The sequence below is a fragment of the Hipposideros armiger genome, unplaced genomic scaffold (genome assembly GCF_001890085.2).
Source record: "Hipposideros armiger isolate ML-2016 unplaced genomic scaffold, ASM189008v1 scaffold_23, whole genome shotgun sequence".
Taxonomy (NCBI): Eukaryota; Metazoa; Chordata; class Mammalia; order Chiroptera; family Hipposideridae; genus Hipposideros; species Hipposideros armiger.
In genome coordinates, this window is record NW_017731373.1 from 4,718,252 (window position 1) to 4,734,068 (window position 15,817).

General features: G+C 40.1%; 1 protein-coding gene across 2 annotated transcripts in view; it reads left to right on the forward strand.

The window, feature by feature from the left end:
* The window catches only part of AOX1 (aldehyde oxidase 1), a 64,756-nt gene that overhangs the window by 10,101 nt on the left and 38,838 nt on the right, over positions 1-15,817 (forward strand). For both annotated transcript variants that reach the window (XM_019635708.1, XM_019635709.1), the window contains 13 exons: positions 1,847-1,955; positions 3,938-4,064; positions 4,411-4,472; positions 5,437-5,526; positions 6,208-6,288; positions 6,896-7,040; positions 7,785-7,877; positions 8,668-8,819; positions 9,010-9,103; positions 10,432-10,541; positions 12,188-12,372; positions 13,348-13,510; positions 15,184-15,276. In XM_019635708.1, the coding sequence (XP_019491253.1) occupies positions 1,847-1,955; positions 3,938-4,064; positions 4,411-4,472; positions 5,437-5,526; positions 6,208-6,288; positions 6,896-7,040; positions 7,785-7,877; positions 8,668-8,819; positions 9,010-9,103; positions 10,432-10,541; positions 12,188-12,372; positions 13,348-13,510; positions 15,184-15,276 (1,504 nt within the window). The remainder of the gene's footprint in view (positions 1-1,846; positions 1,956-3,937; positions 4,065-4,410; positions 4,473-5,436; positions 5,527-6,207; positions 6,289-6,895; positions 7,041-7,784; positions 7,878-8,667; positions 8,820-9,009; positions 9,104-10,431; positions 10,542-12,187; positions 12,373-13,347; positions 13,511-15,183; positions 15,277-15,817) is intronic.

The window sequence follows — 15,817 nt, forward strand, 5'->3', positions numbered from 1 at the left end:
TTTTATTTCTTCTCTCTTATGAAGGGCTTGTGCTTGATGGAGTTTAGTTCATTTACGTTTCTTTATATACTCAGTATCTCATGTTTTTTCTTACTATGACTGTGAAGCTTATATGGCTTGTTTTGGTTTTTAGAATGAGAATAAAGGCCTCTTACAACTTTCTACATCTGAACTGAAGGATCTATTGCCTTTGGATCAATATTCAGACGCCTGCCCTTTACCGTCACCTACCTTGTTCCTGCTTGTCTCTCAGCCTGGAATCCAATCACTCCCCCTGTATTCACTCCGCTCCAGCCTCACTGGCTTCCTTCCTCTCCCTCTTTCTGCCCCTAAACATCCCAAACTCATTCCTGCCTCAGGGCCTGTGCGTGTGTTGTCCCTCTGCCTGGAATGTTTTCTCCTATAAGCTTTCACAGGATTCAGCAAAAATGTTGCATTCTCATCCCTCCCTGGTCACCCGCACCTCTGCAATTCCCTATTCCTTTAGCCAATATTAATTTATTCACAGCGTTTTTCACTATCTCAGCTTATGCACATAAGTATGTATTGTCTATGTACTTAAGTACTGTCTACCTTCCTTCCACTAGAATATACACTCAACAAGGGAAGGAATTTTATCCAATGAATCCTAGCATCTGGGACTCTGTCTGCCACATGTAGACATGCAATAACTATTTGCATTTATTATTTGTAAGTGACTACTATCCTGTTGATCTTTCTTTTGTGTGTGGACATACGTAAGCATACTGCATAACTGTTTAGAAACCTGTATATCTTGCTTAACTTCTCATGAATATTTTTTCAAAATAATAAATATAATTTTAATGGTTGTGTATGTTCCATTGTTTAGGTGTACCAAAACCAATCCCCAAATAGTGATCACTTAGATTATTCTTAGTTGTTCATTATCAGAAGCAGTGTGGCAGTGATATGTGTGTGTGTGTGTGTGTGAGAGAGAGAGAGAGAGAGAGAGAGAGAGAGAGGTGTGTGTGTGTGTGTGTGTGTGTGTGTGTGTGTGTGTGTGTGTGTGTGACTATTTATGATACATCCATAGAGGTGGAATTGCAGGGTACATAAAACAGTGTATGTGTCTTAAAGATTTTTATGCCTTCCAGCAAAATGTCTCCCAGAAGAGCTCTGTCAATTTACATTCTTATCCAACAATACATGAGTTTCATTTTCCCAAAGCTTTGCTATTATAATAATGCATATTACAACGTTTAAAAATCTTTGTTCTTTCCTTTTATAAAAATGGTGTTTCTCATTGCTTAATTTGAATTAGTCTTCATTATTTCGAGGTTGAACATTTGTTTCTTGTACTTATTGGCCATTTGTAGTTCTGTTTGGTGAATGAGAACATTTTAGGATTATTTTGAGTTGGACATTTTATGGCAGTAGGTTTGTGGGATTGAGGAGTTCTGTATCCCACATCCTATTTCTTCTTCTGAAGCACAATTTCAAGTTCACTTTATTCCCCAATGAACCCCTGGCTCAGCACCTGCCTGGAAGATAGAATATGCTCTAGGTGATTAATCACAGGTGACGAGAGAGGAGAACGTCAGCCCCTCATCCAAGAGAAAACACAAACTTAGTGGAAACTGTTCTGGAGTTAGAATTTAGAGGTCTAATTTGAATCCTGTCACTGACATTCCATCTCTGACCCTGAGCACATTGCTCTAACCTTCAGATTCCACTTATATTAAATGGGTATGAGCTAAGGACAAAAATGTATATTCAAAGCCTGACACAGTATACAAAACCTGCCATATTGAAGGTACTCAGTGAATGCTCCGTCCTCTTTCCCACTGGATACAACGTAATTTTGCTTCTCGTTTGCATACTGAAGACATTATCCAGCCAACGCCTGTCTGATCCCTGTCTGCTCTCTGTATGGTGCTGCCGTCACAACAGTAGAAGGCATAGGAAGCACCAAGACCAGGATTCATCCTGTTCAGGTGAGAGTGGGCCTCTTCTTCATGGGATTTCTCTTCTTTGAAAACCATGAATGACATGTTGAGCCCCTGAGAGCCATACAGTAGAGCAGTCTGGTCCCTGCTGCTTCGTCAGCCAACAGATGAAACCAAGTGGGGGACCAGGAGTGAAACCTGGGCCATGTGGGTGTTTTGTAACTGACTTCTTGGTAAGATGCTTTCCGAACACTAGAGAACTTTCCCTTTTTAAAGAAAATCCTGACATCACTGGGTTGGTTTTCTGTATTCTAATTAGATGGGATCTTCCATCTTACATCTTCCAAACTTATAAAGAAATGAGAGCCATGTGCATTGAGGGAGAAAATTTTGTTGTTTTTTTTAAATAAAGTGGAAAATAACACAATTTTAAAGCTGATTGAAAATCTCAGCTACCAAAAATATTTGTTAAATTTAGGATTTGTTCAGAAGACAGATAATAGGAGTTGTCAATTAATTTTGAGGCTTTTCTCTTAAGGCAGCATCTTGTTAGAACTTTCCCTCAAGCAAAGGGCACCTCTGACTCCTGTCCTTCAATTATCTGTACATTGTCCATAGAAATGCTGTTGCTACTTGTTTTTATCTAAGTTGATGAGGGCCAACTAATTTATGAAGAGGGAAAAGATAGGGATGACATAGAAAATGGCCAAACTTCAAATTCCCTGTTAAAGGAATCTTGGGTTCTGTTTATTTTCTGTGAAACCTCATTACCTATAGAAGGAGTGAATTCTGCTTGATACCTTTGTGAAACTTGGCTATTCAGAGGCATTTCATTTAGTAACCACTGCTAAGCTTCTGGTTCCAATGTAGCCAGACAGCTTCCAAAACGGGGTTACGCTTTTGAAGTTAGACTCCAAAGAGAACATGTTTAGGGGGAGTGGGGGGGGGAGGGGAGAAGGTTCCGAAGAGAAATAAAGGCAATGTTTCCTTCTTCATTGTTTTCTGAATTAATGATGGCGCTTTGTAAACAAACTTCTAGGGGCTAAAGCTTTAAGGCTGCAGTGGGGAGGTAAAGGCCTTCGGGGAAATACTTGGAGCTTTTTTTATTATTATTTTATTATCATCATTATTATTATTATTATTATTAGTTTCAAGTGTACAAAACAATGCACTAGTTATCCTTTTCACCCCTCACAAAGTGACAACCCCCCTCCCCCATCCACTGCCCTCCCACCCCCGATATCATGCTTATCTATTACAATTCCATTGACTCCATTCCCACTCTCTACTCCATGACATAACTATCTGTATATATAATTGTAGTTGACATACAATGTTATTCAACATCAGCTTCAAATATATAGTGTGGTGGTCAGGCCTGTACACCGTCTATGAAGTGATCTCCCTAACAAGACATGAGTCCATCTGGCCCCCTAAAAAATATTTACAACATTATTGATTATATTCCCCATACTGTCTTTTCTATCCCTGAGGCCATATTGTAGTTACCAATTTGTATTGTCTCGTCCCTTCCCCTTCTCCCTCATCCCCACCCCCTCCCAACTTGGAGATTTTTTTGTTTTTGTTCTTTTTCTCACCTTGAAGGTAATCCAGTCATTTCTCTGTAGGATTTCCAGGGACCAACCTTTATCTCAATGATTCCCATTTGGGACTACAAATTGAAACTACCTGGGAATCTTTAAAATACATAAGTCTGCACCCAACCCCCAGAGAGTCTCAGTCAATTGATCTTGGGTGCTACTTGAGCCTTGGGAATTTTATCGCTCCCCTGGGGATTCTGAAGGCTGAGAACTTTCAATGAAGTTCAAAATCTGGTGAGGATCAGTAATCACAGCCAGCCAGCCCAAGAAAGGGAGAAGCCTAGTATGAGAAGGATTTTTCTGGGGCCTCTTCTCCAACTTTAATGTGCATATGAATTGTCTGGGGATCTTGTTAAAATGCAGATTCTGATTCCATAGGTCTGGATTGGGGCCCAAGATTCTGCATTTCTTACCTTTCTGTGCTTCTAGGAAAGGATCGCCAAGTTTCACGGCACACAGTGTGGCTTCTGCAGCCCAGGGATGGTGATGTCCATCTACACGCTGCTCAGGAACCATCCAGAACCCTCTCTGGATCAGTTAACTGATGCCCTTGGTGGTAAGTTATATAATATGTGTGAGTGCTTTTATTTTTTGATGATGATGATGATGATGACAATGATGACGACGACAACAAGCACTAATATTGGACACCCACCATGTGCCACACACTGGATGAAATGCTATATAAAGATTATCTCATTGATTCTTTGCAATAGCTTTATATATCAACCGAATAGCCCAAGTTGCTGATGAAAGACATATAACTTTGTAGGTTTTAGATGGACTGACATGTTCAAATAGGGCTTCCTTCTAGGATGAGGTCCTCATTTCCATCATGCATTTGGCAGCCTGTGCCTCTCTCTAGGTTTCCTGATTAACAGAGCTGGATTTTTCTCCTTTAGGTAACCTGTGCCGTTGCACTGGATACAGGCCCATAATTGATGCATGCAAGACTTTCTGTAAAGTGAGTAGAAAAAAACATAATATTGAGTATATTTTTTCCCCAATGAAACAAAACAGTAGGGGTTGTCAGATGTGATTAGAGGAATAGCTGTTGTTACTGATACAGGGCTATTTTTTATCTCAAGGTCTGTAATTGTTGTTTGTTATGTGATCTTGGGCAGGGTGCTTATCTTCATTCTCTGAGCTTGCCCTGGTAGTGACATAATGAACACGAAGCACTTTGATATTGGCTGTGGGTTCCCAGGGGTCTGTCCTGACGTGTTTGTCTGAGCCAGGTACCCTGCCCTGGTGCTCCTGCAGCCTTCTGTGCGTGCCCCCTTCACGGCGTTGGTCACACTATGGTGTCACTGCCCATTTGCTCTTCTGTCTGTTCACCAGACTGCAATCTGCTTGACAGAAGGGGCTGTGTATCTTCAGGGCTGGTCACCACTCACTGATTGAGTGGGTACCACTCAATCAATATTTGTTGAATGAATAGATTGACAAACAACCTTGAATTGAGGGACATAAGATTTTCCTTTGGAAGTTAAACTGTAAAATCAGTACATCATAAATAAGAATAGTGATGATAATAATACTTGTTAGCATTTATTGTTAATAAAATATTAATATTAACCATAAACCATTGTTAATATTTATTGTTATGTGCCAGACTTTGTTATAAAACTTTTACATTATGGTGACAATAGTTAATAATGCTGTATTGTGTGCTTGAAATTTGTTAAGAGAATAGACCTTAAGTGTTCTTACCACACACATATACAACGGTAACTGTGTGAGGTGATGAATGTATTAATGAACCTGATTGTGGTAATCATTTAACAAAGTATCATATGTGAAATCATCACGTTGTGCATTTCAAATATATACAATTTTATTTATCAATTACACCTCAATAAAGCTATAAAATTCTTAGTAGAATCAACAATAAATTCCTGATTATTTGGGTTTTTTTCACCCACTAGACTTCTGGCTGCTGTCAAAGTAAAGAAAACGGAGTTTGCTGTTTGAATCAAGGGATAAATGGATTTCCAGAATGTGAGGAAGGAGATGAGGTTAGTGAAACGTAAATTTTTTTATAAGAGTTTCTCAGATATGAGCAGAGACAAACTGACTTTTAGGAGGAATGAACGGCTGCCCACATTGATTAACTTGAGGTGTGTCAACATGTCCCCTGTCTCATTCTCATTCCATCTCTGTTAAAAAAAAAAATCTAACAACTTCATCTCTCATTCCAGATATTACTCTTGTTCAAGTACAGCTATCTATAGGGGACAAAACACATTGGTATCTGAGTGTCTCTTAGTTTAAAAAACAAAAACAAAAAAACAGAAAAACAACAAAAAAAACTTTTTTCAGGTCTTTTTCCGAGGGCCAGAAGCAAAGTGGAGATTATTAAAAGATGGAAGAACAGGTAGTGACAAGGAGAGGTGGCAATTCTGGAGAATGTTTTTGTTCTCAGCTGTGTCTGGTGCTGCTGCCTGCCTCTTCTGCTTTCCCCAGACTCCAAAGAAAATGTTCAGGATGTGCAGAGCTTTGGAGGCTCTGCTCTGATTGCTAGGGACCAGGTCTGTGTTAGAGCCCAGGACTTAGAACCCAGGGATTGTGGCTGGGCAGCTGCTTTTGTTGTCTGTCTGCTATGTCTCTCTTCTTCTAACCTTATTCCACAAAGAATTTAAAGTACTATAGTTAAAGTTGCCTAGTGACAGTAACTTCTGGTACATTCCATTTTCAAGACGAACCTAAAACTCTTCTCAGAAGAGGAGTTTCTGCCATTGGATCCAACTCAAGAATTGATATTTCCTCCTGAACTAATGGTAAGTAAGACACAGGTGAGCTCGTCCTAGGGGACTTCATGGTGACATGGCAGGAAGGGTATTTGTTTATGGATCCTCTCAAAAGCTGATTGGCAAATAGGCCATCTGCCATCCTTAGCCCAAGGCCTAAAGAATATAGAACTGAAGCAGAGGTGAGGGAATGAGGATAGAGTCACCACAAGGATATAGTTGAATGTAGTAAGTAGCAGTGAGTACCTATAAAAAATGTTATGAAGTGACATCATAACATTTGTAGATTTAGACATGTTTTCTACTTCTAGTTTTTCTGAGTTTTATTCTTCAATAGAATGTTTTGACCAAATTAAGCATGTTAAAATATTTTAAATAATATTGAAATGAACTCCTTTAAATATTGAAATGAGCACCAAAAGGAGACATATTATTGGAACAGTCTCCAGAAGGAGTAAAATACTGTCATATTTTTATTCTGAACTCTGATTCCTAGTGAAGCTTTACTATTAGGTCACTTGTATTTTATTTTTAAAAAGAATCTCTATTTCCTGTCTCTGTTCCTACAAAAATAGAACAGAAACAGGTGGAAATGTTATCATGAGATCAGCTTGAATCCCTGTTGCTTTTTCAATAGATAATGGCTGAGAAGCAACCACAAAAGACCAGGGTTTTTGGTGGCGATAGAATGACGTGGATTTCTCCAGTGACCCTGAAGGAACTTCTAGAAGCTAAAGTCAAGTACCCCCAGGCTCCTATTCTCATGGGGAATACCTCTGTGGGTATGTAGAACCCCAGGGACTTCTTATGTGGAGAAGCGCTTGGGGAGGGAGAGAACCTCATGCATGCATTTTTAAGGAAAAAGTCTGAAATAATATGTTTAACCATCGAGATGTGACTTCCTCAGCATTGCTCAAGAGACTCTCACGATTTCCATTATGTAAATAAATTCCTATTGCCCATAATCTGAACAGCACACAAAGGTACACCCCTGGAGGCCTGCTCCATAACAGATAAGGCGCCAGCAGTTCCAGTCACAGCTGGCCTGTCTTTGCATGTACAGACTGATCTGGAGCTTGTATTTGGAATGACTCTTTTTTCTCTTTCTCGGTGGTGTCTCAATAGGTATAATATGTTCTCTTCAGCTGCAGTTATAGGCTGTTTCTATTATATCCATTGTAGCAGTTAATTTGACTGCCTACTTCTTTGAGGAGTTTCCTAGAGCCCTCACAAAGAGAATGCTGAGTATGCCACAAGTTGTCTTGATTCATCAGCCAAGTTTTAAGCTGACAAGTCCAAAAAGTCATCCAAGTGCAGTGAAAATCCATCTGGTCAGTGTGTGTGTGTGTGTGTGTGTGTGTGTGTGTGTGTGTGTGTGTGTGTGTTTTGGCAATGAACAGAGCAACAGAAAGATATGTAGTTTTTATATATTTAAAGACATCAGTTTTCATCACAATCTCAAAATTTAAAAGACAGTTAGCCCCCTTTATCCTAGTCTTCTTATTTTTTTTTTCCTAATCCTTTAGGGCCTGCAGTGAAATTCAAAGGTGTCTTTCACCCAGTTATAATTTCTCCTGATAGAATTGAAGAACTGAGTGTTGTAAACTATGCAGATAATGGTGAGTTATTAAAGTCCCTGTTTTTTTGGTTCCCAGCAGATAAGCAGAAAAAGAATTATTTTTAATTACAATATATAGAGATTCTCTTCTTATAAGAATGATAACATTCTTGAGGAAGCTCAGGGAAGAATTCTCTATAATTACATGAGATACTAATTGTCTGAATAGTCAGATTTTTACTAAAGAACTTTCTATGTCTGCTATATCCAAGAAATGTAATAACTATTCAATGAAGGGTACTGTGCTAAGTGCTGGATAAAAGGTAAAGATGAATAGAACACAATCTTTGCTCTCCAGGAACACAGTAGGAAGCGAAGCAAGTTTATGTGTTAAGCAGCTTACAGACTGGTTTGTTTTCATTCTGATAATGGAAATTGATTTAATGACAATGATAAGCTATATAAATGTGGGTTTGGAGTCTGGCTCTGGAGTCTAATTCTTGACTATGTCATATATTAGCTGTAAAAACTTAGCCAAATTACTTAACTGAACCTCAGTTTCTTTATCTGTGAAATAGGGCTAAAAATATCTCCAAGGCTAGTTAGGATTCAAGGAGTTTCTGTGGAGTGTTTAATACAGCGCTTGATACAGTGAATGTTCAAAACATTGAACCCCCATCACCTCTGTCACCATCACCACCACCTCCATCACCGCCATCACCACCATAACCACCAATGAGCAGGGCAGCATGTATCCAGCATAAGATCCCATATCTGTAATCTAAAGTCTAATGGACATTTCCAGGTCAGCAGTGATCATACTGCATGATTTACAAGTGATTTCATTTCAGGGCTGACCTTAGGTGCTGGCCTCAGCCTGGCGCAGGTGAAGGACATCCTGGCTGACGCAATCCTAAAGCTCCCAGAAGAGAAGACGCAAATGTACCGTGCTCTCTTGAAGCACCTAGGGACTCTGGCTGGGTGCCAGATCAGGAACATGGCTGTATGTATTTGATGACAGTAAATTTGGGTGTGTGCCCCTTGAATGACTGTCCCTGACAAATCATAACATGTTTATTCTTTTGGAACAGGCAAAAAGAGTAGTTCTCTAAAACCTTGCTTATGTCTTATTCTATCACTTGTGTTTTCATAATTCTACAACTGGACTGAAAATAACTCATTATTTTAAAAAGTCTTTAGGGGGCCACATTGTGAGCAGGCATCTAGATTCAGATCTAAATCCCCTCCTGGCTGTGGGCAACTGTACCCTCAACTTGTTATCAAAAGGTAAGTAATACTCCTTCTTGGGGATTCTTAAATCTGCTTCTCCTACCCTTTGTCTCTCTGGAGATGCAGGAAGTCGAGTTTTGACAATGACTATTCTTTATACTATTAATAATTCTCTCTACTGTTCTGACTCGTGAAAAGTTAGTCAGCCTGGTCCTAATCCCACACACTCCCAATGTCTTCATCTGTTTCTTATTTGAGGACTCATGCTGGATAATTTCCCCTACTAGTCACCCAAGATTGACCACACTTGTGTTGGTAGTGTGCTGATGTGATCTGACTAGTGGAGAGAACTATAAGCCATTGAGACGATTTGGCCCCTTGGTGGAAGACTTTCTCCAGGTGGTGCAGGAGTGTGGTGGCACCCACATCATGCTGTGTGCTCATGCTTAATTTGTCATTGATGGAAGCCTACAGACCTTTTTCTGTTGAACAATGGTTGCACTTCATTTTATATTGATTTACTTGAATTTTGCTTTTGAAACTAAGTTCAGGACTTTTAATTTATTTTTTTTGTTCTAACTTGGTCAACAATTGTTAGGAAATTCTAATTGATCCTCTATAAACCTGTTTTCTTTTCATTTAAAAATATGGATTAGCTTTCTATTACCTGCATTGTTAAATACCTACTCTTCTTATCATCTAAACTACAAAATTATCTTAAAGAGGAAGATTTGCATTCAGAGTTATCAATTTAAGTAACATCTCTTTTTAAAATCATATAATGAGAAAGAGGTTTTGTGAGGTGAATATAAAAATCAAAAACTTCTTAGCTTTCATCCCAAAATCTGATTTCTCTTTATCCCTCCAATATATTGATTAAGGAACAGAAATTTTTTAGGTGCTGGAAAAAGATATAAACAAAAAAATATCACCTCACTAGTATAAAACTTGATTAAAGACAATTTATTTATTTACTACGGTACCTAGTAAGGATCCTGGTTATAAACAATAAATGTTTGTTGAAGGACTTCATCAGAATATCAAAAGGGATATTACTATTTACTCCCTATTTACAAAGCTCAAAATGAATTGTGCAGCTCAGGAAGAGGACTGCTAAGATCCTGTTCTTCCTGACCTCTGGGCTACTCTGCTAGATATTTTTATTTATAAGCAAAGGCGGCAAAACAAAGCAAAAAATAAGTGGATCCTAGATGGGAAGAAACCTTGCACGATACCGTGATAGGGTGAACAATTTGTTAAGCATAGAAAGAACGGTTCTTTTCCCAGTGTTTCCTTGGGTATTTGGTAGAATTATTTCCCAAGTTTTGGGAGTTTGATTGTTTAATAGAACAGATTCCAGGGGGAAGTGTTATTTCTTTCCACAGAAGGAGAACGACAGATTCCTTTAAATGAGCAGTTTCTCAAAAAGTGCTCCAGTGCAGATCTTAAGCCTGAAGAAATCTTGATCTCAGTGAACATCCCCTACTCAAGGAAGGTGAGACTGGCCTATCAATTTCTTGGTTTTACCTATGAGCCTACAGCTTGTTAATTCCCACAGATAGTGGGTTAAGAAAAGGTATCGAGTGTTTACAGGGGAGATTTACGAGGACCCATAGTCCCCCCTTACCTGTGGTTTCACTTTCTGTAGTTTCAGTTACCTGCAGTCAACCATGGTCCAAAAACACTCAATGGAAAATTGAATTAAAAAAACAATTCATAAGTTTTAAACTGCATGTTGTTCTGGGTAGCATGATGAAATCTCATGCCATCCAGCTTTGTCCCTACAGGGATGTGAGCCATCCCTTTGTCCAGTGTATCCACACTGTATATGCTCCCGCACGTTAGTCACTTCATAGCTATCTCCGTTATCAGATCAACTGTCATGGTATCTTAGAGCTAATGCTCAGTAACCCCTTATTTTACTTAATAACAGCCCAAAGCACAAAAGTGATGCTGGCAATTCGGATATGCCAAAGAGAAGCCATAAAGTGCTTCCTTTAAGTGAAAAGATGGAAGTTCTCGACCTAATAAGGAAAGAAAAAAAAAAGCATACACTGAGGTTGCTAAGATCTACAGTAACTACCCAGCATTACTTCTTTTTTCCTTTTTTTTTCTTTTTTTTTAGCTGAGCCATCCTGCCACCTGTTGGCAGCTCAGCAGCAGCTCAGCTTGGGCTGGGCATCGAACCGCTGTTGCTCAGAGCTCGCACTCTTGAGCGAGCTCTTAACCAACTGAGTCACTTGGCCGGCCCCCAACAGTACTTTTTAATGTTTGTCACACACTCTTCTGTCATTCCTAAAATCAGGAGACCTTTGTCTCTGCTCTCCCCCACCCCCACCCACTCTTCATCCCCGCTCCAACTCTAAAGTTACTTTTTTACTGATTTTTAAAATTCTTTGTGCCATGAGGCTTTTCTCTAAATAAGGCTTGAAAATATATCTCTCTACCATGTATCTTGGAGTTTGAAAGAGACTAAAAAAAAATACATTTGCAATAGAACTTAGTGGGAAAAAGGTCTTTGGGGTTAGACTCAAAATTGAACCCTGGTTTCAAAATCTGCTGTGACCCTGAACTAACTGCTGACTCACTCTGAGCCTTAGATTCCTTATCTCTGAAATGGGAATAATCGAGTTTACCTTAAAGGGTGTGTTAGTCTGCTAGGGCTGCCATAACAAAGAACCACGGACGCTGGCTAAGCAACAGACATTTATTTCTTCATGGTTCTGAAGGCTAGAAATCTGATGTCAAGATGTCAGCAGGGTTGGTTTCTCCTGAGGCCTCTCTCCTTGGCTTATAGATGACCATCTTCTCCCTGTGTCTTCACATAATTTCCCTCCATTCATGTCCGTGTCCAAATTTTCTCTTCTTATGAGGACACTACCATGTTGGGTTAGTGCCCACCCTAATGACCTTACTTGAACTTAATTGCTTCTTTAAACTGCATCTCCAAATGCAGTCACATTCTGAGGTACTGGGAGTTAAGACTTCAACGTATCAGTTTTGGGGGTACACAGTTCAGCCCAAAACAGATTGTGTGACCAGGATGTATGAGGCAACATAAGTTTTGCCTAGAAACTCAACATGAGTTTTGCCTAGAAACTCGGTGTGTTTCTACATGTGCCGCTTAACTTGTGCTTTCAGTGGGAATTTGTGTCAGCCTTCCGACAAGCCCAGCGGCAACAGAATGCGCTCGCAATCGTCAATTCAGGAATGAGGGTCTTTTTTGGAGAAGGAGATGGCATCATCAGAGAGTTATCCATCTCATACGGAGGCGTTGGTCCAACCACCATCTGTGCAAAGAATTCCTGCCAGAAACTCATCGGAAGGTATGGCATCATATTTTTAGACTCCAAGTAATCGAGTAGCTCTTTTTGTGGTGACATGCTATTACAAGAAAAAAATCCTTACTACATTTTTATTTAATGGCACAGAATTCCAGTAAGATTTTGTCATTGTTTCCATATGTCTTGATTTTAGTAAATTCTGAAGTGGGAATCATGTAGTCTATGTAAATGTACGTGTGTGTATGTGTGTGTGAGAGAGAGCGCCTGTATCCCAATAGCACATAGGTGCAGTAAGCAAAATGAGTAGATTTGCATTCATTATTGTGAGAAAATAATTTGCCATGATGAAAAACAGATTATGGGAGTTTGTTTTATAATAAATTGCTTAATGCATTTGCTGACCTGACTTTTTATTTCTATGGGTAATACTAATTGCCAATATTTCTTGAGTATTTACTAAATATCAGTTATCATTTCATAAGGAATAGGGAGTAATGGTTAAAAACACAAACTCAGTTGAGCCAGGCTGCCTGGGTCCAAATCTCTGTTCAATCTCTATCAATTATGTGATCTCAGCTTACTTAAGATTAGGATACCTCAGTTTCCTTATCTATCAAAGGGGGATAGTTGTCCTCACCTCATAGGGCAGTTGGGAGGATTAAATGAGTGAATACATATACGGAGCTTAAAACAAAACCTGGCTTGCAGTAAACATTCTAGTGATATAGGGGTCAGTTACTCCTGAGCTAAGGACTTAATACACGTTGTCATTTCATTCTTGTGACCGTTCTATGAGGCGAGTTCTACTATTCTTCCCCTATTACAGATAGGAAGTGGTAGACCTGGGCCAGGCACCTTGAGAGGGGTGGACTGTGATTTGAACCTGGGTTGCCCGACTCCGGAGCTTGTACATCGTATATCCTGCATTAAGCTGTAGCTATTTGTCTTACACACAGCTGAGCCTGTGAGTCAGTGAGTCCTGTCAGACTAGGAGTCTTCTTTTTTTGACTCTCACAGGCCCTGGAATGAAGAGATGCTGGATGCAGCTTGCAGGCTGGTCCTGCAGGAAGTCTCCCTTCCAGGCTCAGCTCCGGGGGGGAAGGTGGAGTTCAAGAGGACCCTCATCATCAGCTTCCTCTTCAAGTTCTACCTGGACGTGTCACAGATTCTGAAGAGGATGGTAAATGGAACAGACCATGTGTTAGCTTTCCCAGTCTTAGGGGATATGGGGATACCCAAAATGGAGGCGATAACCCCCTGCCAAATAGCTATAGAATAGAAAAGACAACCCAAACTAGAAACACATGTCTCTTGCTGGGAATACTTCAGGCTGTCTGTTGATGGCTTGTAAGTTTGGGGAAGGATTGCAAGGAGAGCACAGAGTTGTGCAGGACTTTGTTATTTTGTTTCTGACCCAATGTAGGTGGTGTGCAGAAAACTTGGTAAGGGTTTGGATGTATTTCCTTCAGTAAGGCACTTCCTTCCCTTGTCGAGGGTCACCTTCGTGCATTTGGCTTGCTTCTCTGGTTCAGCTTCATTTCGCTCACCTATAAGATAATGATGGCAGCCACCCCAGAAGGTTATTGTGAAATGGGCCATCATAGGAAAAGGGCTTAATATGGTCCCCAGTGCTTCAGAGGACCATGATGAAGACGGCCTAGCACTAGTCCTAATAGTAATCATCCATGCATTTTTTAATTTATTTTTTTGCCTGATATCCCTTATGACAAACAATTTGTTACAAGATTGTTGGCTAGGGAGGACACAACTAAAAGAATTTCTCTGAATAAATTCACTAGACACAAAGGGAAGTTGAGCCATATTGGCCTCATTCATCCCATGCTACAACCAACCTACCAAGCTAGACTAGAAGCCAAGACCATTCATCACGTGATATAGAAATTAGTGTGATCACTTCTAGTAAGAGGCACAAAGTTCTCTCTTACTGCTTCTAAGGCTATCTTCTCATTATACGTGGGGAAAACTAAGAATCAGAATAGTTGTATTGAATTTTTGAGAATAGAAGCTTGAAATCATATGTAAGTGACATATCATCACCAGGTAATCAAAAGAGAAAAAAATCATGCCAATTGTAGACTCCTCCAATTAATAGTAAACTAATACAATTTCTTGGGTGAATCAAGTGATATAATTTAAAGCTTCCACCTTGTAGTCTCATACTTCCATTTCAACTTCCTCTATTCAATGTTCCTCTACTCTTAAAAAGAATAGCCTTGGTTGGCTTTAATTTTCTATTAAAATCTTTTAGAATATAAAAGATAACCATTAAGTGTATTATGTAAAGCCTTGTATAAAGCCCCAAATGACCCATTTTCCTATGTTCTAAGACGTGTTCTTCCTGGGACCCCACAGTGCCTCCTCCTGTGGGGCTGTGCCCGGGATGTGGCCTCTGCATGTTCCTTCCTCCCAGGTTGGCCAGGGGGTGCAGCGCAGAGTTTTAATCACATGTGCAATGGTGTGCTTTTGACTTTCTCCTTGTGTAAGCAATTCTGTTCCTTTTGATTTTACTTATTTTGCTTCCCTCTTCCTGTTTTATTAGTTGGTAAGCCCTCAAATCATTTAGGAAAGCATGTGAGAGAATCCTAAGAACACAGAGATGTGGGAAGTCAGTGGCCTGCTGCATCCACTTGGCTCTTCATAATGTATGGACCTTCCAGAGCGTGTGTCCTGGGGGGACGGGAGCTGCCTGTACTTCCAGAGTTCTGAACAAGAGGAATACTTAATAAATGTTAGACTTCAGAATAGAGCTGTATGTTAAGAACCATGCTAGTAGACTCCCTTCCAAGACCATTCAGGCACATTTTAAACATCTACAATGGCTCTACTTTTCAGGACCCTGTTCACTATCCTAGCCTTGCAGACAAGTATGAGAGTGCTTTAGAAGATCTTCATTCCAGACATCACGGGAGTACATTTACATGCCAGGTTAGTGGCTTTTTTGTTGTTCTTTTTTAATTCAAAGGGCCTGGGCTGTAACTCCTTCACCTCGACATTCCCACTCATCTCTCAGTGATTCTCAACGAGCTCCCATTCTGGTGAACTCAACAGCCTTCTTTAGTGTTAATTACACTTTCAAAATCAAAGAATTTTGACTAAAAACTAAGCTAGCAATGGTAATTTTTTTTAATGTCTGTTTTGATCTTAAAGGTCCTGTGTTTTGTTTTGTGGTCTTGTACCATCAACATGACTGTGCTGGCAAGCTTGCCACATGCTTGCCCTTGGCAGCATCAATGTCAGAGCACAGGGCTCAGGTGACCCACGAACTACAGTGTGGGGGCAACAGATGGGGGAGGAAGGGGAGACCTCCATAGCTTTTTCCAGGCCTCACCTTGGCCAACCTACCGTATGCCTCTCACCCCCACGTCTTCCAGGGAAAGCCTCTGGGAGCCTGGCCTCAGCCCTAGTGCCAAATGTTGACCCAGTGAGTTGTGGATGGGGCTGCCCAGCACAACTTAGCAGGGCGCCA